The sequence below is a fragment of the Monodelphis domestica genome, chromosome 5, assembly GCF_027887165.1.
Source record: "Monodelphis domestica isolate mMonDom1 chromosome 5, mMonDom1.pri, whole genome shotgun sequence".
Classification (NCBI taxonomy): Eukaryota; Metazoa; Chordata; class Mammalia; order Didelphimorphia; family Didelphidae; genus Monodelphis; species Monodelphis domestica.
The window spans coordinates 103,409,857-103,435,548 of record NC_077231.1 but is presented as its reverse complement, the minus strand read 5'-3'; the positions used below and the strand labels follow the sequence as shown (position 1 = coordinate 103,435,548).

At 45.4% G+C, this 25,692-nt stretch overlaps 1 protein-coding gene across 1 annotated transcript in view; it reads right to left on the bottom strand.

Moving 5' to 3' along the window:
- Positions 1-2,826: 2,826 nt before the first annotated feature.
- FAM83F (family with sequence similarity 83 member F) overlaps positions 2,827-25,692 on the bottom strand; it is a 38,579-nt gene continuing 15,713 nt past the window's right edge. Inside the window, exons 2-5 of the mRNA XM_056798977.1 lie at positions 17,584-17,751; positions 16,627-16,748; positions 15,707-16,413; positions 2,827-4,940 (exon numbers count right to left, since the gene is read on the bottom strand). Of these exons, the coding sequence (XP_056654955.1) occupies positions 4,891-4,940; positions 15,707-16,413; positions 16,627-16,748; positions 17,584-17,751 (1,047 nt within the window). The 3' untranslated portion in view covers positions 2,827-4,890. The remainder of the gene's footprint in view (positions 4,941-15,706; positions 16,414-16,626; positions 16,749-17,583; positions 17,752-25,692) is intronic.

The following is a 25,692-nucleotide window of genomic DNA, read 5'->3' as shown; positions in this document are numbered from 1 at the left end:
ATGATGGGTGGATGGATAATAGATGAATAAATAATAGATGACAGATGAATGGCTAGATGGCTGGTTGATGGATGATGGCTGGTTGACTGGATGAATGAATGATGAATAGATGATGGGTGGGTGGATGAAAAAGCACTCATTAAGCATTTATTTTGTTCCTTGCATTGGTCTAAGTGCTCTTTTGGGCTCCAGATTCTGGACTCCATCAGAGTTTGAGGGGAGGTATCATATGAGACTCCTCCTGATTCTCAGCGTGCATTGCTACTTCACACACATACATGTATGTGTATATATAAACATACATGTACACATTTTCCCCTTTAAATCAGTGATTACACTGGTGTAAAGAAATTGATGAAGAACCATGCCTACACAAATGCATATTGGCAACTGGCCTGCAGTTTAGCCTTAGAGTTGTCTGTGAAGCGAAGAGATGGTCTCATAGTTAGGATGTGTCAGAGATAGGACGGAAATTCAGCTTTCTTTCCCCTGTCCCAGGTTCCCCTGACTCTCCTTCCACATATATATGCATATATACTCATGATTTAACAGATACCAGAGAAACTTGACAGCAGTCTTACCCATACTGGCTGGTACATTTTTATTCATCTAATTTAAACAAGTTAACACAAACAATAGAAGGAACAAATAAGAATTATTTGTCATTTCCACAAGGGTCTGATCATAATACACCTGTGGCCTCGGGACTGCAGAGAGGGAGGACCTTGGAGAGCTTCTGGAAGTTTTCCACCTTAGCACATTAACAGGAGACTTTATCAGATTAGCCAAATGTCAGTTGAGATGACAAGAGCTTGGTCCTGAAGAGAAGGATGGACCAATAGGAGGCAGTATCAGGAGAACATATGTGTGTGTGTGTGTGTGAGAGAGACAGACAGACAGACAGACAGACAGAGACAGAGACAGAGACAAAGACAGATAGCAGACAGAAAGACAGAGACTGAATGAAGGTGATACATAATGAAAAGGAGTCAGCTTAAATGAGAACAGACATTTTAAGGCCAAGAAGTGAAATCATTTACCCAGTGATCAAGACCACATGAGTACAGTCATAGGCAGAACTGGAGTCCAGGCTCTCAGGGTTCTTTCTTTTTCTTGAAAATTTTATTTAACTAGTAAATTTAGAATATTATTCCTTGGTTATAAGAATCGTATTCTTTCCCTCCCCTCCCTCACCCCTTCCCATAGCTGATGTGCACTTCCACGGGTTTTACATCTCAGGGAGGAGTAATATCTTTGGTATGGAGGGCTTGTCGTGCCCTTCTAGGGCAGCTCTCCAGCCTCTGACCCTCACCTGACACCCAGCTCTCACTTGTGGCTACCAGTAGCTGCTAGCATGCGGCAGCAGCCACACCGCGGGCAACGGCTTCTACAGGCCAGCTAAACCTTGTGAGGGTAGCCATCAGGTTGACGTCGACCCCTGGTGAACCAGGGCTTTGCTGACCCAGCATGTGAAGACTGTTCCAGTGGAACAGGCGGAAGAAACCAACAAGAAGGTTCAACAGCTGAGATGGTGATACAGCAAGGCACTGTGGAGTGCTTAGGGCGTGTTGGAGCACAAAGGACAGCACAGCCATCCAATGCAGCTGAGGAAGTCTCCAGGTGTAACGATTTTTTGTGCCAATGGACCCAGGCTTCCAACGCCGAGAGAGTGGGACTGTCTCTGTGCATCGACTTTTCCACTTAAATCTTCATGCATAAGTGTCTTTGTGCACAAAAATGTACAAAGACAATCGTCATCCTCGGTTACTGAGAGACTACTACTACATGTGTCCTTGATCAGAACCTATTTCCATGTTGTTGATGTTTGCACTAGGGTGTTCCTTTAGAGTCTACATCCCCAGCCATTTCCCCTCAACCCATGTGATCAAGCAGTTGTTTTTCTTCTGTGTTTCTACTCCCACAGTGTTTCCTCTGAAGGTGGATAATGTTCTTTCTCATAGATTCCTCCAAGTTGTTTGGGATCACTGCATTGCCACTAATAGGGAAGTCCATTACATTTGATTGTACCACAGTGTATCAGTCTCTGTGTACAGTGTTCTCCTGGTTCTGCTCCTCTCACTCTGCATCACTTCCTGGAGGTTGTTCCAGTTCATGGAATTCCTCCAGTTCATTATTCCTTTGAGCACAATAATATTCCATCACCAACAGATACCACAATTTGTTCAGCCATTCCCCAATTGAAGGGCATCCCCTCATTCTCCAATTTTTTGCCACCACAAAGAGTGCAGCTATGAACATTCTTGTACAGGTCTTTTTCCTTATTATCTCTTTGGGGTACAAACCCAGCAGTGCTATGGCTGGGTCAAAGGGCAGATAGTCTTTTAGCACCCTTTGGGCATAGTTCCAAATTGCCCTCCAGAATGGTTGGATCAATTCACAACTCTACCAGCAATGCATTAATGTACCAACTTTGCCACATTCCCTCCAGCATTCACTACTTTCCTTTGCTGTCATGTTGGCCAATCTGCTAGGTGTGAGGTGATATCTCAGAGTTGTTTTGATTTGCATCTCTCTGACTATAAGAGATTTAGAACACTTTTTCATGTGCTTATTAATAGTTTTGATTTCTTTAACTGAAAATTGCCTATTCATGTCCCTTGCTCTCAGGGTTCTTTCTACAACACTAGTCATCAAAATCCCATCTCTCACATGAATTTCCAAGCAGGATAATTAAAGGCAGTGGGATGTACTGGGAAGAAATCTGGCTTCAGAACAGAAGGCCCAGGTTCAAATTTGCCATTTATTACTTTGGATGAGTCACTTCCCCATCCCAGGACTAATTTCCAATTCATTTGAAAAAAAACCTTTATTTTAAATTTATTTTTATTGACACCTTTTTTCAAACTTCACATTCATTTCCCTCCCCACTTCCTTCTGAGCTTTCCCTTGTAACAAAGATTTAAAAAAGAAAAATTACCCCAAACCCTCAAAGTTTAGTAAAACCAATATATTAACAATATATGTATGATATTCCATATCCTTTGTTCCCCATCTGTTCTCATTTTCAGTTAATTCAATCATTATTTTTATGTGCAAGGAAACAGAGGGAACATGCTTTAAAGCAGAGATAACTTGACTTAGAGTTAGAAAGACCTGAGCCAAAGTCCTTAGATTAGCACACATGAGCTATGTCACTGTGGGCAAAGCATTTAACCTGTCAGGGACCCAGACCACTCTCTTAAGTCTCTAAGGGACAGAATAATGATTAGTCTGCAGAGGTGGAGGAGATTTCCATTCTGGAAGTTCTCCTTGAAATCACAGGTCTGAAGATTTTATATATACCTACACAATATGTATATATGAATGTAGAATATATTTGCAAATAATACACACATGTAAATATATGTATATACATGCATACATTCACATATAGATCAGAGCCAGGGATGTGTGTGTATGGCAGGGGCTGCATATTAGGTTGGACAGATGGGTCCCCTCCTCAGTTCCTGTCACTATATTCTCTTTCCCCCTAGTTACTTTAGCTTCCCCAGGTAGTCCTACTGACTCTTCCTCCCTAAGTAAAACACACCCCATCAGTTTCCAATCTTTCCTCCTCTAAATCTTGGTTCTCCTGGACCACATCTCTTCAGGACTCTACTGAGGTGCCTAGTTGAGCAGAGAAAATTCCAGCTATGGTGTTCATGGCTAAAAATGGGTCTACCACCACTCTCCCTTGGGAATGAGTCCCTTTTTCTTTTTTGTTAAAAGGCTTTTACATGCACATATATTAGGCAAATGAGGAGGAATAATTTCCATTGGGTCAAGGGATTAGGGCCAAGGCAAAGCCCTATCTCCCATCTCCTGGCACTTGTCAGTAGCCTTTTTCAAGAGGATACCTCAGATGGGCTCCATCCCTCTGGCCACCCTAACCAACAGTCCTCATAGGACATGAGGAATTAAATATTTAATCCCCAAGATTGGGGTATAACCCAATGGGACAATTCAAACCCAGGGGAGTTAGGTCAAGGCCCCACCTTGAGACCTCTAAGACCTTATCACTCAGAACCTTCAGGATGAATCTGATCTCTCTGGGCCATTCCAGCTTTTCTAGACCATCTAGAAACCTCTCTCCTTCTCCCTCTTGCCACCCCATCTAACTTATTCTATGTCCCCATTTGCATTTCTCCTCATCATTGCTCAGGGTGGCAGAAGTGCCTTCTGGGTTCAGGCCAGATGTCTTCTTCCCCCTTGCTTACCTCTCACTGAAGATTTGGTCTCCACCTCCACTCAAACTCTCTCTCCCATGGCTGTCCCACTTGCATTTCCCCAAAAAAGAAACAAAGCTAAAAGTCTGGCATGTAAGTGAATGACTGAGGCAGCTTGGTGTTCTCCATCATTTTATAAAAGAGGAAATATGGAGGTATAGTAACTTGCCCAAGGTCATGCAGGTGGGATTTGAACACAGGACCTCTGACTAGAACCATAATAGAGGTTACCTTCCTAGGCTATGTCCATGAAGGTGCTTTGTTCCTTTGTCCAGTTTTCACCTTTGTAATCCAGAATCACCAGCAATATGGAGGGAAAAAAAAAACCAACCAAGGCTAATAAGATTCTTTGGTTCCCATCAAATTGAGGCACAAAGGTAGGGAAGGGTATCTCTCCCCACTCCCACAAAGTGTAAACATGATTTGTTAGTGAAAAACCCCTCATCCAGTACAGCAGAGGAACTTGTCTGGGACTCTGTTGGTCATCATTCAGGAAGCTAGTCAAGACCAAGGTTATAAGGCAGAAGGCTGATGACCAGGGTGAATATGCAAGCTCCAGAGGGGTCTATCCAAGAGTCCTTTTCCAAGGCAACTTTTGGGAGTCAGTGGAGCCAGAGACATCTGGGGTTAGGGTTGGGGGTCCTAGGCAAGGTAGTGTCCAGATTCAGGAAATCACACACTTGTTCACCTTTGAAGAACCAAGGCTTGTTTTGCCTGCAGGGATGGAGATAAAGAATGGCATTGATTAGAATGTGAACTCCTTGAGGACAGGGCCTGTGCTCAATCCCTGAGAAAAGGGAACTTTTCTTTGTACTTCCAGCACTTAGCATAGTACCAGGCACACTGAAAGGGCTTAAATGCTTTTTGATGGATTCAATAGAAGTCTTTTGCAACTTCTCTTTCAATGAAGCTTCTGGTCATGTGTAATCCTCAGGGTCAGGGCTAGAGTTAAATCAGGGGTACCCACCCAGGCATTAAAAAAAAGTTTTCATTGACACCTTTTATTTTTTACATCATCTTCACTAGCAACCATATCCCTTCCTGCTCTTCTATACAGCCTGCCATTACTTATACCAAAGATTTTTAAAAGGTGAAAAAAAAGGCAGTTCAATGATACTTGGCTAACAGTACATGATGCTCCATACTCATACCTTCTGCAAAGAAGATCCAGTGTTGAATCTCCTCATGTATACAATGGGCATCAAATGAGAACAAATTGGCTAACCTTAAACTATTAATATAAGTGTGAATCAACAGTGATTCTCAACCTTTTAAAAAAAATCTCAGGACCCCTTTAGACTCTTAAAAAAATCTTTACCTTCTGTCTTAGCATCAGTTCTAAGAGAGAAGAGGCACAACTGGGCATCTGGGGTTAAATGATTTACTCCGGGTCACACAGCTAGGAAGTATCTGAGGCCACATTTGAACCCAGGACCTCCAAATTCCAAGCATAGTGGCTCAAGCTATTGTGCTATTTAGGTGCCCCTAGGACCCCTTTAGACTATTAAAAATTACTGGATTCCCACTCTATTGCCTTCTGTTCCTCCAACAAGAATTTTTGTTTCTGTGGGTTGTATCTATATTTATGGTATTAGAAGCTAAAACATCTTAGAATTATTATAAAAATAGTTTTGACTCTGAGGATGCCCTGAAAAGATCTGGTGGACTTCTTCATGTCCCTGGACCACACTTGGAGAATGGATGCCCTAAAGCAGTGGTTCTTAACCTGGGACAGATCTCTGGGGATTCTGTAAATCTGGATAGGAAATGATTGCCTCTTTATTTTTACTGCCTTTTAACTGAAAATTTAGCATTTCCTTCAATTATTTAAAAACATGATTCTGAAAAAGAATAAAGTATAATGTTAATAAAAATAAAATAAAATAGTTGTAATCATGCCCTAATCCACTAACCTGTTTTTGTTGTTATTTTTAAGAATAACATTGATTTAAAAGAGGAAAATAGGGGACAGTTGGGTGTCTCAGTGGATTGAGATCCAGGCCTAGAGATGGGAGGTCGTACGTTCAAATCTGGCCTCAGACACTTCCTAGCTATGTGACCAAGCTATGTGGGCAAGTTACTTAACCCCCATTGCCTAGCTCTTACCACACTTCTGCCTTAGAACCAATATACAGTATTGATTCCAAGACATAAGGTAAGGGTTAAAAAAAATAAATAAGTAAACAAACAAATAAATAAATACATAAAAGAGGAAAATAAATAAATCTTAAAAAATAATTTTGAGAAAGGATCCATCCACTTCCCCAGTCTGTGAAATGGGTCCAGAACACAACAAAAGGTTAGAGACTACAATGGCCCAATTTGGGGAAAGAAGAAAGATAATTCTTGCTCAGAGGATCTGGTCAGATCTATACCTTGGGGACTTCTGAGTCAAGCAGAGCCATGCAGCTGCTTTAAAGAGATGGAAAATATAAGCCTTGGACTTCTCTTGAGGTCCCAGAAAGAGCTCATAGCCCTTTCTGATCTTCATCAGTCCAGAAAACAATTCCACTCACCTACAACCAAGCACTGGGCTTCTACTGAATATACTCCCATCTTGCATAAGCATGTCTTGAGTCTCCAGTCCCCAATCAGTCCGAAGCCCTCATCTTCCATCCCACTTAAACCTCTCTGTTGGCATCCACTCCCTTCCACAGCATCAGGCTGGAGCTCCTGAGCCCCTAAACTGGAAAGGTGCCTATAACCTTTATAATGCCATCCTTAGTAATCAGGGCATTGTTTTATTAGGAATAAAAATGATAAAGAGCCTGAGATCAAATCCAGGCTCAGATAATTCCTAGCTGGGTGACTCGGGACTAGTCATTTAATCTCTGTTGGTCTCAATTTCCACAAGTAAAAAGGGGACAATCACAGCTCATAAGGTTGTTATGATGATCAAACAAGAAAATATTTGTAAAGTGCTTTGAACAGTCCAGAAGACCTGAGTTCAAATCTAGTCACAGACACTTCCTGGCTATATGACCTGAGTGACGTCATTTAACTTCCAATTGCCTCAGTTTCCTCAACTTTAAAATGGGAATAGTAATAGTATTTACCTCTCAGGGTTGTTATAAGGATAAAATGAGGCTTAGTAGGCACTTAATAAAGATTTTCTTCCTTCTCATCAATACTTGTATGGTGGTTTAAGGTTTGCCAATTTGTTCTAGTTTGATGCCCATTGTATATATAAGGAGACTTAATTAAGTGACTCATCTAGGGTCCCACAGCAAGTACCAGAGCAGGATTTAAATTCAGGTCTTCCTGATGTCAGATCTAGAACTATCCACTGTCTTACTTAACTGTCTCAAAGATCAGCAGCTATGGAATAGCTAGGTGGCTCGGTGGAGGGAGAACCAGACTAGGAAGGCCCTGGGTTCAAAATCTGGCTTCAGATATTTCCTAGCTAGGTGACCCTGGACAAGCCACTTAACCTCCATCACCTAGCACTTAGCCTTCCTTCTTAAGAGTTTTCTTTCTTTCTTTTCTTCCTTTTTTTTTGTGTGACAGGTATTCCTTCATTTAGAATATTTTTCCATGGTTACGTGATTCATTATTCTCCCCCTCCCCCACACATGCTTTTTCCTCCCCACTCCCAGAGCCGATGAACAATTCCACTGGGTTATCCATGTACCATTGTTCAAAACCTATTTCCATGTTATTCATGTTTGCAGTAGAGCGATCCTTTAACATTCACACCCCAATCACATCCCCTCGATCCATGGGATCAAGCAGTTGTTTTTCTTCTGTTTCTGCTCCCACAGTTCTTCCCCTGGATGTGGATAGTGTTCCCTCTCATAGATCCCTTCAAGTTGTCCTAGATCATTGCATTGTCACTAATGGAGAAGTCCATTACATTCGATTGTACCACAGGGTATCAGTCTCTGTGGACAATGTTTTCCTGGTTCTGCTCCTTTTGCTCTGCATCACTTCCTGGAGGTTGTTCCAGTCTCCATGGAATTCCTGCACTTTATTATTCCTTTTAGCACAATAGTATTCCATCACCAACATATACCACAATTTGTTCAGCCATTCCCCAATTGAAGGGCATCCCCTCGTTTTCCAATTTTTGGCCACCACAAAGAGCACAGCTATGAATATTCTGGTACATGTCTTTTTCCTTATGATCTCTTTGGGGTACAAGCCCAGCAGTGCTATGGCTGGGTCAAGGGTAGACAGTCTTTTAAAGCCTAAAGAATTCTTTCTAAGATGAAAGGTAAATTTTTTTTTTTTAAAGACCAGCCGCTATGGTTTAGCTTATGGTCTTAGATTTGCCTAGAACATTTGTCCAGTGAAGTGACTTGGGGTTTGATAGCTGCTGTAGGTCGGAAGCAGGTCCTGACCCCCGGCTATGTGTGGAGTGACACGTGTCCAGGGAACAGATTGATTGCACAGAAATACTGTGGGAAGTTTTGTGGCCACAGGCCGGAGGTTTAGAGAGTGACCAGGACTGAGGCCATCCTGAAGGCTCTCAGGGGGTTTAATCTGTAGAAAAGACAATTTAAGTGAACCCAAACTGGTAGTCTAACAACATGGGGAGGGCAGCCAGGCAGGAGATTGGACAGAATGATAGCAGCATTTTAAAATCATCCTAAGGTTTGCAAACCAATAATGGCCTGTTTTCTCACTTAAGCCTCTTTAACTTGTTCTATTTGGACCCAGAGGGCAGAACCAGGAGTGGTGGGCCTGGAAACTGCAGAGAGCCACATTTCAGGTCCACACAAGGAAAACCTGCAAACAGGGAAAGCAGCCCCAAAGTGGTGGGTCAGTTCCTCTTTTCTGAAGGGCTTCAAGCAGTAGTTAGATGGCCCAATGGTCAGGGCTGCTTTAAAAATTTCCATTCAACTAGAGGTCAAACTAGAGGTTCCTATGAATGGTGTGGAGATTTTATAAACCAGTCTTCCCACTAGAACCAGACAGTAGAGTGTCCTCATCTCTGGCCTTCTCCCATTTTCTAAGCCAGCCAAGGCAGGCTTTCTTCCATCAGGACCATACCTGCTCCCACACTTTTGGGCCAGTCTGTTGAGTTTTTGCTTGGGGTGGAGCAGGGAGCCTGTGTTGGACCTTTTGTTCTAGGGAAGAGTCTTCCTCCCGTTTCCTGTTCCCTGATGGCTTCTCCAGCATTTTTCCAGATGGTCCCCCTCCATCCCCCACAAAGAACATTCCTACCATCCTTGAGCACCTGGGAACTCAATGAAGGGGACCAATGTCTGTCTCTTTCTTCTAGGCCATTAGCAAGAGAGATGTTAAAGCAAACAGACTCCCAGCAGTCCTTTGTCCCCCTTCCCATAAACCCCATTCCTCAGAGCTGGCCCACCATCTTCATCATACCCCATTGTTTATGGCCCATTGGGCCAGTGTCCTGGCCAGACCCAGGTTGTTCTCTCCGGCCTCCACTGTCTGACAACAAAATCCAGATGTTCCCTTTCTTGAGCCTGCCTTCTTCCACCCCCAGATTATTCAGGAAATCTCAGGGACAGTCCTCAGAAGTCCACCCGGGCCTGGATTCTCGCCTTTCATGGGGTTTTGGACAAAAGGAGCTTGATGCCATCCCTCCTGTGGAAACCTCCTACTCTGTGCCATGGGCCTCAGAGCTGGGAGCGCCCTGACATCTGGCGGGCCTCCAGGCTGGGTAATGGAATCCTGCCTCTCTCCAGTCCCCAGACTGTTGCACTTGGCCAGAGAGCCCCCCTCATTTCCTCTCCTCTGCCTCTTTTACTGGCTCAGCCTATTAATCGGGTGCCAAAATCCTCCCCTGAGGCAGCTGCATTTTGGCGGCAGACCAGTGAGCCAGTGCCATAGCTTGGGAGTGGAGGCTCAGAGAGGCAGAGAGCCAGGGCTGTTTGAGAAACCTTCCTCCCTGGAGGCTTACCATCTCACCCTGACACTCACCCCCTTCCACCTTCCTCCTCTGAACATATAAGACCTGGGAGAGGAGGAATGTGAAGACCCGGGTAGGCTGTGCCGTCACTTTCCATCCTGGGCCAGTGTGTTTCAGTCCCAACTGCTTGTTCCCTACGCCTGTGAGACCCACATAAGTCACCTGGCTTCCCTGAGACTCAGTCTCTACATCTATAAAATGGGAAGCTTAGGCTAAAATAATCCTTTATTAGGCCCTGTGCAGCTTAAAATCCTGTGGATCCCTCCAAGATTTGGGATACTCATCTATAAAATGGGAATGATATGGGGCAGCTAGGTGAGAGCCAGGCCTAGAGAAAGGAGGTCCTGGGTTCAAATATGACCTCAGACGCCTCCCAGCTGTGTGACCTTGGGCAGTCACTTGACCCCCATTGCCTGACCACTCTTCCGCCTTGGAGCCAATACACAGTATTGACTCTTTGTTTTTTAATAGGAACAGTGTTTTTTGACTCCCCTTTCTCAGAAGATTGTTAGAAAGCTCTTTTTAAGTCTCGGTCCACTAAAATAAATGTCCGTGTGATTGCTCTGACTGTGCACGGATCATTATAGGCCCATTACAGTAGCACACAACACGCTTCTCCGGGAATGAATGACCTCTATCCAGTTTCGAACCCAGGTCCCCCCAGCGTCTCTCCTGACCTAGCAGGTGCCTCTGCCTCCAATGCCCATGCATCCTTATGCTCCCAGCTGGCCACGGGGTTTCCTGACTCAAGCTGCAGGGCAGCAAGCGTCCTTCCTGAGGCTAACCCCGCCCTCCAGCGTCCTGGGGCACACCCTGCCCTAGGAGCCCCCGGCTGCTCCCTCCCTCTTTCCCTCTTCAATCCCGGTCTGGGTCTCTTCCGGCCTGCTGGGGCCCTTGCACCCAGGAAGTGCGCCGGCTACGCAGAGAACGCAGAGGAAGACCGAGGCCCAGGGCAGCCGCTAGAGGGGAGTATGAGGTCGCGGATGGACCGTCCCCAGAGCCGTGTGGAGTCACCCCGTCTCCGTCCCTGCCCGAACCCTGGGCTTCAGCTCTCGGGCCAGAACAGGTCGCGGCACCTGCCTCCCCGGCTGCAGTGAGGATCGGGTCTGATGATGGGCGGAAAGCGCTTGACCAGCCTTTCGCCACTCTATGAGGGCAGCTTTGAGTGGGACGATAAGAATCCCTCTCTTCCTGCATCTCCCTTTTCACCCCACCCCCAGGGTCCAGCGAGCATGGAGGGAAGCACCAAGCACCTTTGCAGGGACCTGGAGCTCCGAGAGTGGCGGCAGAACTCGGGGCCTCAGTTTCCCCAGTGGTATAATGACATGGAGGGACTAGAGGGTCTCAGGGGCCCCTCCCAGCTCCAGAGCTAGGTCCACTCGCGGCTTCTGTTTCCTCACCTGTAAAATGGAGTCAGTCTCAACACCCTCTCCCTTCTAATCGGTTTTTAAACCCTTATCTTCCATCTTAAAATCAATGCTATGGGGAAAAAATTTTTAAGGGGGCAGCTGGGTGGCTCAATTCAAATCTGGCCGCAGATACTTCCTGGCTGTGTGATCCTGGACAAGTCACTTAACACATCCACCTCCACGCCCCCAAGCCCTTACTGCTCTTCTGCCTTGGAACCAATACACAGTAATGGAGGTAAGGTAAGGGTTTAAAAAAAAAAGGAAGGTTTAAAGGGTTAAAAAAAAAAGAATCAATACTGTGTATTCGTTCCAAGGCAGAAGAGTGGTAAGTGCTAGGCAATGGGAGTTAAGTGACTTGTCCAGGGTCACACAGGTAGGAAGGGTCTGAGGCCAGATTTGACCACAGCACCTCCCATCTCCAGGCCTGGCTCTCTCCGTGGAGCCACCTCCGGCCTGCTTAGGTTTTTTCTAATGAATTCTAAGCCTTTGATTTTATTATGTCAGTTCAAACAGTACCTCAGGAAGGACTGTGTTTGGGGAATAAAGGGGGATCATCAAGGTCAGGGGCACAATACTACAGAGAACCTCTGATTTAGAGCTGGACAAGACCTCAGAAGCCATTAATTAAGTCCAATTTCCTCACTTTTTACAGATGAGGTAGTTGAGGCCCAGAGGGTTGAAGGGAAGAGCTAAGATCTCTCTCCCCTCCCCATAGGTTTTCTGATTTCAATCCATCACACTTTCTGTTCTGAGGAAAGACTGACAGAGCCTCGCAGCCTAGGGAAGAAAATTAAAGGATCTCCTACCAAATACAGGCACAGCCTTGGTGGGGTTCAAGATGCCCGTCTTTATTTTTCTTAGTTGGAGCTTTTGTCATGCCTGGCCTGCTTGCCTGAGCTGGCCACTTCAATGAATTCCATCAAGCCTGAAGCTATTGTCTCTGAGTCCCCAACCTCTTCCAAAGGGACCCAGGGCTCTGGCTCAGACATTTACCCTGGGGATAGAGGATTTCATATTGACTGAGAGATGGGAGGGCAGATGAGGAAACTGAGGCCAAAGAAGGAAAATAAAAGGAGATTTTTTTTCAGGGTCACTTAACTATTTTTTAACCCTTATCTTTTGTCTTAATAACAATTCTAAGACAGAAGAGTGGCAAGGGCTAGGCAATTATGGGTATGTGATTTGCTCAGGGTCATACAAGCTAGGGAGTATCTGAGGTCAGATTTGAACCCAGTTCCTCCCCACCCCAAGTCTGGCCCTCTATCCTAACCCCTTCTTTTGCCTTCAGCACAGATGTGTGTTTCAGAGAGGCAGTGGTTATAACAATGTCTGTAAACTGGGAAGCTCTTGGGTGGTACGCTGGGAAAAAGTCCTAAATCTGGGATCAGAGGGCCTCAGTTAATTCTATCTTTTACTAAACCCTGTGTAACTGTGAGCAAATCCCCCCTTCCTCTTGGTTCCCAGGGTTCCCCTGGCCCCCTTCCCCTCCTTCCCATGTATCTGAGCCCTTCCTACCAGCCTAGGATCAGCCTGAGTACCCCTTCCCTCCCACTTATACCATTCAAAAGTAGCAACCAACTGCTGTGCCATTCAAGCAGGGAGACCATGGGAAACCCCTTAAATTTTGAGGAACCCACCAGAGATACAGGAAAAGGACTAGCCAATGGAGTCATGGGGTTTCTAAGCAGACATCACCTACAGGGTGAGGGCCCTGGACTGGGAGGATGAGGCCAGCCTACAAAGGCTTCTCCTTTTCCAGTCTAGGTTCTTTTCTGTGCCTCCTCTCTTCCCTTCCCTGCCAGGTGTTCTCCATGGCAACCCTTCCTCTCTGGAAGAGTCACAAAGCACTGTGGCATCTGGTGGGGTATGGAGGGGAGGAAGGTACAAATTTGGGAACAACCAGAGGAGAGGGAAGGAATACCAGTTCCCTCCCTCAGGGTGGTACATACAGTAGAAAGACAGATGGATTTTGGGTCCAAGAGCTAGATTCAAATTCTGACTTGAGCAAGTGGCTCTGTCTCTCTGGATCTCAGTTTTCTTCTGTATAAAATGAGGGGACTCAGGAGCAGTTAGTTGCCACAGTAGACAGAGAACCAGGCCTAGAGTTGGGAGGACATGGGTTCAAATTTGGCCTCAGTCACTTCCTAGCTATATGTCCCTGGGCAAGTCAAGATTTAAAAAAATAAAATTAGGGGACTGAACTAGATGACTTTTAAGGTTCCTTCCAACTCTAAATCTGTGATCCTAATATGCTTTGTCTGGGCGGGCCTTCCTTCCTTCCTTCCTTCCTTCCTTCCTTCCTTCCTTCCTTCCTTCCTTCCTTCCTTCCTTCCTTCCTTCCTCTCTTACCTTCCATCTTAGAATCAATACTGTGTTTTAGATCCAAGGCAGAAGAGCAGTAAGGGCTAGGCCATGGGAGTTAAGTGATTTGGTAGTTCATCATTTTAAAGCTTTAAAAGTACAAGCTTCAGGAAGTCAAAATAAACCAGGGATGCTTCCACACCCTCGACAGGGCAGAGCAGAGCAGATTTCTCTATTCTGAGAGAAGGAAGTCTTAGAGAAGCCCAGCCTTCCAAGAATCTAGAGATTCACACACCATTGTCCTCGAGCCATGGTGGTAGAGTCAGAAGACTGAGCTTGACTCTCCAAGATGCTATGTAACTGTGTGCCTTTGGGACTTAGGCATTTCGAGTTTCCTCTTCTGGAAGAGGAACTGGACCATATGAACTCAGGACTTTTGACCCCAAAGCCAAGGCTCCATCTTCTTATTAATCCTGAGACGTATAATCCCCATTTTATAAATAAGGGAACTAAGTCTTGGCAAGGTTGGTTGACTTGCTCAAAACCACTTAACTGTTTAGAAGACTCTAAATCAGGTCTTTCAACTCTAAACCAGAGCTTTCAGAAGTAGGCCAGGTTTGGTTCTCAATGCTCCTTCCCTTGTAAACTATTCTCTGCCTTTTTTCCATTCCTCTTATTCTTCCTAGCCAGTTCCCTGGGGCAGAGTCTATTTCTGTGGCCAAGGAATATCTGCAGCCCAAGTTGCACCACTCTCCCCTCAAAGAAGGGTCTTTTTGGCTGTGCTAGAAACCATAAGATAAATTAGACATAGTTCTTGCCTTCCGGTAAATCTCAGTCTAAAACACAAATTCTTGGAGGAAAGAAAAAGCAAAAACCATCAAAAGGCCAGTCTCCAACCTGGCAGTGAATCTGGTTAACTCATTAGAGAAAGAAATAAGTCAAGGCCATTGGTCAGACACAGGAGAGAACAGGCTCTGTTTGGGCAAGGTAGTCTTCTTCTTGGGGGCTCCTGGGAATCTTCTGGAAGGAGCCCTAGGCCTGAAAGGTAGAGAAAACTCCCTGCATTCCTGTCCTGGCTCCTCTGATGGAATAGAAGCTCCTTGAGGGCAGAGCCTGTTTCATTTCTGTCTTTGTATCCCCAGAACCTAGCCCAGTCCTCAGCACATACTAGGTACTTAAACTCGTCCATCACTTAATTTTATGACTAACACAAATGCCCTTTCTGAGCCTCAGTTTCCTGACCTGTCAAATGAGGGCTACATGCTAACAGGGTATTGGAATCCCTGGATTGAGTGATACAGATTATAAATGTGAAACTGAGAATTGAGAATGTCATGGCTTTAGAGCTGGTGGGGACTATAAGAGGTCATCTAGTCCAACCCCCTCATTTTATAGGTGAGGCCCAGAATAGGTAGTAACCTGCCCATGATCAAACAGGCATTGAGGGACAGAGCCAACACCTGAATTCAAGTCTTACAGTTCCCAAGTCTGGTGCCTTTTTACTGCCCCATGAGCTTTGAGAATGACTTGTGAGGAGGTGGAGGATTATGGATGAGGAACATTCAATTAATTAATTATTAATTAATCCTATTCAATTAATTCTATGCCAGCTTTGGCTAATTTAGTTTGGATGGTTTTGCTGAAATTCTCCTCGCCCTGCTTTCTTTTGTGTTCTTCATTATATAGGTTGGCTCCTTGGGAAGAGGCTAAAGGATGGATGTATTTGCAAATGAAGGTGATATAAAAACAAAAGATACCAATAAAGATAATTTCTAAAAAATGCCTTCCAAAAGTGTGTGTTATACACTCGCTGGGGAAAGGGCCAGGGAAGAGGTCAGATGGAGAGGAGGGGAAGTGGAAGGTAGAGGAAAGAGTTGGGATAGGATCCCCACCTGAAACGTTGCCATTGCTGTGGACACCACCATTGGAGCTTTGGGAACTTGGGTCCATGACTGGCCTTCTTACTACCACAAACTCCCCTTCAGAGAAGGTCTCACTGGAGAGAGAGCTGATCATGCCACTGGTGGGAGCACGCTTAGATCTCCAGCTGAACTTGGTGCCCAGGCGTCTGCCTTCTTTGCTGGGGACGGGTGCTCCATTGGTAGCCTCACTCTTCCCGGCTCGGCCAGAAGGCTCTTTGCCCTTGAGCTTTGGTTCTGGGCGCCCTGGGGCACTCCCCTTGCCACCTTTCCAGTCCAATCCTTCCACGGATGGAAGGTCCATCATAGGCAGCACCTGATCCAGTGTGACCAGGTCATGGAGAAAGCTGTCAAGGCGCCGGGCAGACTCGGAGCCTTCTCGGCCTCCCTCCTCTGGCTCATCCTTGCCTCCTCCAGCCTCCTGCTTCTGACGAGCTGCCCAGCGCATCATCTCCCCAGGGGGTTGTCGGCTGCCCACTACCAGGGCATACTTTGGATTGATCATTTTACGGGCCACTGTGGAAGAGTATTTGAGGCCTGTCAGGCCCAGCTCCCGGTACAGGTCCACTTCCTCTGAGATGGCGTAAAGTTCTCGGAACTCAACATCAAATGGCTCTGCATATTGTCCTGTCAATACCAGGAGCAGATTTCTGTCCACATGGGAAGATTTCCAAGTAAATCTATAAGAAAAAGCAATGCTCTCTTAATCCTTCTGGCCCCTCTGTATGTCCTCAACCCATGAACCACCCCTCTCCCTATCCCCATTACTTTGGATTCTTCCCAAACCACCTTCAACTTCATTTCCCAAAGCTCAAAGGACATCAGACGAAAAGGACTGAAGTAGGCGGTGGTACCACACTCCAGCTGCCCACCTCTGCCTCAGGCCCACTCACCTGTAAGACCCTGTAGCTACTTTGTCACCATCTACCATTAGGAATCGGGAGGACAGAGTTCCTTTGACTTTTCCAGTAGGTGTGTAGAACCCAACACCAGTCACACAGCGGGTTCGGATGTTCTGGTGGAAGAGGAGAAAGGAATTAAGCAGGTCCCTTGACCTGGTAGGCTTAGGATGGGTATTGGGGTGGGTGAAAAATGGTGAAAGTGAGTTCTCCCTGCTCTGCAGTCTCTTGGCCATCCAGGGCTCAGATGGTTTGAAATCCTCTCCATATATGACTACAATCCTTTTCTTGGATCCTCATTATAAGTAGAATGGTCAGCCCTTGTGCCCAGCAGAGAGCAGTGAGGCTGGCTCTCACCCCATAAGTTGGGTATCTCTTTGTAAAGGCTGGTAGGAACCAGGTGAACAGAGAAGGAAACATGTAGATAAGAGCTGGACCAGACAGCTCCCCTGACTCCTCCTGAGTGCTTTTAGCCTGGAATCATGAGGACTCAGGTTTGAATCCTACCTCATAGCCTTACTGAGTTACTTGATGGCAAGATGTTTAACTTCTTCTGTAAAATGGGAATAATCATAGTACCCATCCTACAGAGTTGTTGTGAGGGTCCAATGATATATCACTCTTAAAGGGCATTATCATTCAAAGGACCACCCAGGACACTGGCTTCCCCACCTATTGGTGATGACCCAGGGCTGACAAGCACCAAGCAAAAGCTTACCTGACAGTGGTCTGGATAAGAACCAAGACCTGGGAAATCCTCCTTCCCTCCTACAGAATGGAGGTCAGGGGAAAATTAGGGACATGTTTTTTATTTCCTTTGGATGCTAAGGTAAGCTCATTGCCGAGTGGAGAGCAGAAAAAGGAGGAGGAAGAAGCCACCCCCTCCATTACCTCTACCCCCCCCCAAGTTCAGGCCTTTCCCCACCCTCCCCTTGAAGGCTTAGCCCATACCCGGATTCGGAAATCATTGAGCTCCAAGGTCCGACACATTTCTAAAAAGAATTTGACGCCTGCCTCATCCAGAATTATATATACTGGGACTCGTCTCTTGTAGGCAGCATTGACAATGTCCTGGAAGATGTCCCCATCTGTGAAAAGGTCCATGACCACTGCAATGACCTAGAAGGTGGGGACAATAGTTAACAATAGCCACAAACAGGAGGGGCCAAATCAAGGCTTATTTCCTAACTGATAGTGGCTTCCCTGTGCCTAGGAGCATGCCCCAACTCAGCAGCAGGGACAGCCCAGCTTGGGCTGGGTGGAGGCTCAAAAGAGGCAAACTCTACCTGTGACTATACTTCACTGTGGTAGTGACAGCTAATACCTCACATTTATGTTGCTTCTGAAGATTTGTAAAACACTTTCCAGATATTATCTTATTTGATATGTTGGCAAGTGCTGAATTTGACTCAGGCGATATCTTAAGTTCAAATCTCAAGACTTAATAGCTTCGTGACCCTGGGCAAATCTGAATGGACTTCACCTGTACAACCTCAGTTTCCTTATCTGTAAAATGGGGACAGAATAACTCTTAGAGCCTGCCTCAAATGACTGTTGTGACTATGGGATAACACCTTTGTAATTACCAAATGCTTATGGTATAACACCTCTCTCCTCTGAAAAGAGAGGCATGTTTCACGAAATAGTCTACTGGGATTCAGGTTTGGGCACTGCCATTAACCAGAGCTTTGGTTTTCTCCTTTGTCATTGGATGTATTATTTTCCTGTTTCAGCTTGTTTTCCTTTTGCATCAGTTCATACAAATCTTCCCTAGAATCTCAGGAGTTTGGAACATGCCAGCTTAATGTTCCAGTACAGCAATATTCCATTAGATACAAATATAGCACAAATTGTTCAGCCCTTTCCCCTTTGATCAATGGCATCTTTGCTGCCTAAGATTTTCCCATCTGGATACAATTTCAATACTCACCCTGCCCCTCAAAAGGACTTTGAAAAACATTGTGTATATTCTGTATTTACTTTTATGTTCATATGTTGCCTTCTCCAGCATTCTCCAAATCGCACTGATCTTACTAAATTAAATTCTCTGTTTCTATGCTGTTCCAGCAGAATAGAATGCAAACTCCTTGAGGGCAGACATGCTTTCTTTTTTTTTTTTGTATTTGTACCCTCACTGCCTGGCTTGCGGCAGGGACTTAATGTTTGGTTACTGATTGAGCAGGTGAGGGTAATGCATCTTAGAAGGGAAACTCAGAGCTGTTTCATTCATCCCAAGGAGAAATTACAGAGAGAGGAAATGTTAACACTAATAGGGAGGCAAAGAGAAAACTGATTTCCATCCTCCATACAGTTCCATGACCATTAAGCTGGGCTGAACCTTGTCTGTATCCCACCACCCTCCTGTGGCATCTCAGAATAACAATCCTAGTTGGTCTCAATATCTTGGTTTTCAGGTGTCCCATCCTATGTCAATTTCAAATCAAAGCACTTAGGAATTTCACTTACTGGATCAAGTCTAGATTCTCATGTTGGCATTCAAGGCCCTTTGCAATCTCTTTAGTTCCCTTTTCCAATCTTTTGCCCTACTGTTCTCACTCTGCAAACCCCTTCACTTCAACCAGGCAGGTTTCTTCATTGTCCCCCAAACAGGGGTTACTTATTCCTACTTCCAGGCCTTTGCTCATGCTGTGACCTGTATCTGATATTTCTTTTTTCTTCCACAATATCCAGTCATGACCCACTTACTCTTTAAGGGCCAAATCAGTTTTTATCAGCTCTAGAATCTAAGTAACTAAGCTTTAGACCTGGAAGGGACCTCAGATGGCATCTGGCCCAACTCCTTCATTTTACAGAGGAAGAAAATGAAGCCCAGGGAGAAGTATCTTGTCCAAAGTTGGCATCCAAGGCAAGATGGGGTGGGCAATCATGAAACTAGGAGAAGGGAGGTCTCTGGCTAAATCCTGTCCTTGTTGCCCTCCCACTTCCAGGACCACAAGGACCGCAGTCTGCCATTCACTGGTGAGATTCTATCAGCTGTGTCACTGCTAAATTAAACAGTAAAATATTTGTATTAAAAAATCAATTATTCTCTGCTCCTACTCTAGTTGCGGTGCAGGAGTGATAATTACCCTGTGCTTGGGCTCCATAGGTACCATCTGACATTCCACTCTGTTGTGTCAGGCTCCTGACAGCCAGCCCCCTCCTCCCAGAGCTCCTGCTGCTCTGTTTCATTCCTGAGCCATTGCCCAGGCTGCCCAGAGCTTCTCTGTGCTCTGGGGAAGAGGATGGAGACACACATCCCCCCACTGCTGGGCTGGACGACACCCTGTCCTAGGCTCAGATTCTCAGGAAGGGATGGGAAGGTCACCTTGGTCTCTGCCTGCCCCTTCCTGGATGGGCACCGCCCACCACGAGAGGCTAATCTGAGCTGGCAGCCATTCTTGGAAGTCGCTGGGCTGCTAAGCCCTTGGGTGCCAAGTCGGCCCCCTCCATGCTCATGTTCTAACGCTTCTCGTCTGGCGTTCTCATTGCTAGAAAGTCAGGGAAGGCGGGAGGAGGGAGACTGGAGACTTCCTTCTACATGCCATTCAGTTTTAATTAAATAGCCCAGTTCCACTAATTCTCTCTCTGGGCTCCTTAATTACTACCAGATACTAAAAATAATGGAAGCTTTCACTCAGCACCAGCAGTGACTCTTCTTTCACCTTCCCCCTGGCCTGTGGAAGACACCAAAAGATTAGGAATCCCATCTAGGATGTATCTGTGAGAGTCACCAGCTGACTGTGGTGCTATCCAGTGCCTGCCCTCCACCCCTCCCCAGTGACAATGACAGAGGCAAGGAGAGGCTTCAGACAGCAAGAGAGCTGACCAATCATGTTAGTCCAGCAGATGGGAAAACTGAGGATCCAGAGGAGGTGTCACATGCAAATTACATAAAGGATGCAGGCCCTGAACCCCAAGCCCCCTGTCTCCATGCAGACCCAGCACTCTCTCTCTGCCCCACAAAAACTCCTTTTCATACCTGAAACAGCTGAGACTCGAAGACTAATGTTTAATGACTTATCTAGGGTCATACAGCTGGTAAATGGGCCTTGAAGCCAGGTAAGCTCTCTGATTCCAGGGTTTTACCTTTTTTCTCTTTCATTCATTCTATTTCTCAAGGATCTATCATTCTATTTGAAGTTCTGCACTTAGCCAGAAAAGTGGCCCAGGGAATGGAGCACTGGACCTTGAGTCAGGAAGCCCTGAGTTCCAATTCTGCCTCAGATACTACCCAGCAACTGTGTGATCCTGGGCACTTAATCTCAGCCTTTACAATCTTTAATTGTAAAATGGGGATAATAACAGTACCCACCTCCCAGAACTGTTCTGAGGTGCTGATGAAATCATATTTGTAAATGGCAGCACTGCCTGCCACTGTTCTCTCCCTCCTCAGACTAGTTTGGGGTCAGAGTTACATAGGGTTGAAAGGATTAGGGTTCAAATATCACCAAGGTATCTGGGCAAGTCACTTCATTCACCTCCTCCTTGGAGTTCTGTTTCCTCTGTAAAATGAGAGGGTGAGACTCAATAGCCTCTTAATGAAGTTTCTGCCCTATTGCTAGCTATGGTCAAGTACTCAACCTTCTTGGGCCTCAGTTTATTCATCTGTAACATGAAGGACTCTCTAAGGTCTCTTCCAGCTCCAGATATGTGACTTTACCAAGGTCACCTTAGGCAGTGAGTGTCAGGGGTGGGATTTGAACGCAGATCCTCTGAGTTCAAGGCCAGAGAATTTGCCTCTGCTGGCCATACAGTAGGGTGGAATGGAGAGAATTAGATTATGAAACAAGTTTTTTTTTAAATAGAAAAATAAACCAACAAGCATTTAGGCAATGGGGGTTAAATGACTTGCCTAGGGTCACACAGCTAGGAAATATCTGAGGTCACATTAGAACCCAGGACCTCCTGTGACCAGGCCTGGCTCTATATCCACTGAGCCACCTAGCTGCCCTAATATTTGCTGAAATAAATTGCATTTGAGCCTTTAAGGCTGGAAGGGATTTAGTTCTTTTAACATAGCATCATTATAAGACTCCTGGAGCCTGGACATTGCTGTCTTCTCACAATACAAATGGTGTCCATGTCAATTTATATCATTGACAGTTTAATAAAATCAGACCTAACTTCCCTAAGTCCCTCCCAATTTCATCTTTAAAGTTAGAGAGAACCTCTGAGATCATCTAGCCAAGCCTCCTTTATTTTACAGATTAAGAAACAGACCCAGAAAAGGAATTGACTTATCTAAGGTCACATAGAAAGGATCAGAGCAGGGTTTCTGACTTCAAATCTATTGTTCTCTCCACTATATAATACAATGTGCAGGAAGCCCAGTCTGGAGGGATGAGTGGAAGACAAGGCAAGAAAGGTGGGGCTAAGGTAGATTAGGGAGACAAGGCTACCAAATGCCAGGCTGGAAAATGTGGCTTATTTAAGTACATGAGGCCCATAGGACTGGCCAGGAAGATGAAAATGGGGCTCAGGGTTATACATTGCTCCTCACTGACCATCAAGGAAGATGGGCTGCTGGACAGAGTATCCAAGGTCTCAGCTCCCCAAGACTTCCTCCCTGGAAATCGAGGACAGGATGAGCACCTGCCATACCCATTGTCCTCTGGGAATGCCACCTTGCTCACAGAGATGGCCCAAAGGGACACCAGCCACAGGTTCCAGGAATATGTTATCTCAGGGATTCCTACAATATCTTCAAAGGACAGTGCATATATATAACCTGTATAATAACATATTATATATAATAATAATTATATATATATATATATATATATTTAACCTTTACATTCTATCTTAGAATCAATACTGGGTATTGGTTCCAAGGCAGAAGAGTGGTAAGGGCTAGGCAATGGGGATGGAGTGACTTGCCCAGGGTCACACAGCTGGGGAAGGCTCTGAGGCCAGATTTGAACCCAGGAGCTCCTCTCTCTAGGCCTGGCTCTCAATCCACTGAGCCACCCAGCTTCTCCCCCCACCTCCCTGCCATGCATTTAGAAACATGATTCTGAGTGATTCATAGACTTTAGCAGACTGATTTCCAGAGAACTCCATGCTCATTCTGAGGTTACTGTCTGGTTCTAATAAACTATATTCTACGGATTTAAAGAGTTCACAGAAAATTCCATAGCAAACATTAACTCCCTACTGTTTGTCAAGCACTGTGGTAGGCACAGGGGACAAAGACATAAGCAAGTCAACTCCTGCCTTTGAGGATCTTACATGAAACTGAGAGGAATAGAACATGTTCAGAAACAAGGAAACACAAGATATAGCCAAACTCAATCCAAAATGTGTGTGTGTGTGGGGGGGGGGAGACCTCTTGAAAGAGCTATCACCTCACCTCAGCTCCACCCTCTCCTAGGCACAGTAACTAACAGTCAGGACTTGAACTCAGACTTGCCTCTCCTCTCAGCCCAGTCCCAACACCCCTGGAATCTTCCTCTCAAATCAAGACACACCACCAAAAGTCAAGGCTCTGTCGCACCTTCTAGGCTTCTCTGGGGCCACAGTGATGTGAGGTGTCTGGCATCAAGTCCTGTTGGCTACCAGTTACTAGGGAAGTCATGCCCCACCATGATCCCCGAGGTGCAGGAAAACAAAAGGACATTGCTGGAGCCCGCACTGTCAGCAGTTAGCACCAGTCCTGGGGGCATGCAGGGAGAGAGGTCTGGGCAAGTCTGGCTGACTAAGGTGATGCTCTCAGAGACACCCTTAAAAGACTTTCTCTAAAGGTAAACTAAGCAGATTTTTCAAAGCCCTGCATCTTGAATCCTCTTTGAAAACTCAATTCAAGGAAGCATTTATTGAGCACTTACTGTATGCCAGGTACTTAGGTCCTGAAGACAAATGAAACAGTCCCTTCCCTGGGGAGTTTCTATTTTCCTGAGCTTTGATGATAAATAAGTAGAAAAATAAAATTTTTAGAACCCTACATACACAGAGTAAATCCAGGACAATCTGGAAGGGAAGAGGACCAGGAATAACTCCTGTCCATCTTCCACTCAGTTGGCAAGCTGATCTTCCCAAAGCCCAGGTCTGACCATGTTACCTGGCCATTGATACACTCCAGGGACCCCCTATCACTTCTGGGACCTAATAGAAATTCCTCTGTTGGCATTCAAGCCCCTTCTAGCTTACTCTACCTTTCCCCATCTCTTGCCTTCTCACATCTTATTCCTTTTCTTCTCCCCAAACCCAAATACCTCTGGCATCTGTGCCTTTCACAAGACCCTCCATCTCTTTGCTCTGGGTACCAGTTTTCACTGGCTGCTCCCCTCCCCAGTCTTCCAAGCCTGGAAAGTTCTCCCCTCTTCATTTCTACTTCCCTGGCTTCTTCCAAGTCTTCAAGAAGGCATTCCCAAACTCTGTTAAGTTTTAGTCTTTTCCACTTGTTGATTATTTCCAACTTATCCTGTCTCTAGATTGTCTGAACAGAGATGTTTGTGTGCTGTCTCCCCCATTATACCGTGAGGTCCCTGATGGTACAGATGGGCTTTTGCCTTTTTGTGGAGCCCCAGAACTTAGCACAGTGCCTGGCACATAGGATGTGCTTCATAAATGCTTGTTTGCCAGTCAGTTACTCAACCCTTTGTATATCTGTTGGGGGAACTGAATTCCTGCCCTTTTCCTGATGGTCCCAACTTCTCTTCCTTTGTTAAGAGCTCTCATCACACTCCATTCCTACTCAAGTCAAAGGCCAAGCCAGATTGGCATGACAATCCATTTTTTTTTTTATAAAACCCTTACCTTCCGTCTTGGAGTCAATACTGTGTATTGGCTCCAAGGCAGAAGAATGGTAAGGGCTAGGCAATGGGGGTCAAGTGACTTGCCCAGGGTCACACAGCTAGGAAGTGGCTGAGGTCAGATTTGAACCTAGGACCTCCCATCTCTAGGTCTGGTTCTCAATCCACTGAGCTACCCAGCTGCCCCCGACAATCCATTTTTAACGGGCCTCTGAACTCCTCCTGAGACAGTGAGGACAGCCTCCAGGAGCAGTCTGGACTGCTGCTAGAAAGCCAACATCAAGGTGGAAATCACTTCCCCTTGTTCAGTCCTGGTGAGTCATCTTATTATCCCCAGCTGACAGTCTGATAGCAACTCCAGCCCAAAACAGACAAACCTTGACTGGTTGGCATTTGTTGTGGGAAGGGCCAATCTGCTTTGGAGGTCATTTAGTTGACTCTCCTATTTTACAGATGAGGAAACTGAGGCCCAGAGAGAGGAAATAGCCCATCTACATTTTAGAGAGGTTTTTTTTTTTTTTAAACCTGCTTCTTCCATTTGAGGACAGAGAACTAACAATGCGAAGGAAAATGTTGACAAAGAGCAATCCTGTCAGATCTCTTTCATGTAAGAAATAAGGCTCATTTATAATTAACATACAAACAAGAATACTAACAGATGCTGCTGAGGGGCTTAAAAACATGATGCCCTTTTGGAGATCTACCTCACAATCTTTTTAAAATTTTCATTTTTATGAAAGGTTTTGGAATTCTGATCACCTTTGTTTCCAAATTTATTCCCTCCTTCCTCCCCAATTCAAGGAATCATCTTTGTGACCACAAAAAAAAAAAAGGAGAGAGAAGAAAAAGCAGATGAACCTAGTCTGACAGTGTGTGATACCCAGAATCTCCTACTTCTGGAAAGAAGAGAAAGAAACAGCCATTTTCTCTTCTTTCTTTCTCTCCATAATCTTAGGGACATTCTAAATGTATTCCAGGATCATAGAGTGAGAAAGGGCTAGATCTTGACTCAAGCCCATCAAGTCCAGTCCCTTCATTTTACAGATGAGAAAACTGAGCTGGAGAGAGTGAACGACTTACTCTAAGGCAAACAAATAGAGCTTGAGGATTCAAACTAAAGTCTCCCAACTCCAGATCTAGAGCTCTCTCCACTATATTTAAAATTGGCTGGCAGCTCTAATCCTTTTCAAGCAATTGATAAACATTTGGAAGTGCCTACTATGTGCCAAGCACTGGGAAGGAGCTCATTATCTAATGGGAGAGACAAGCAAGCACATATATATAAACAAGCTGTATACAGGATACT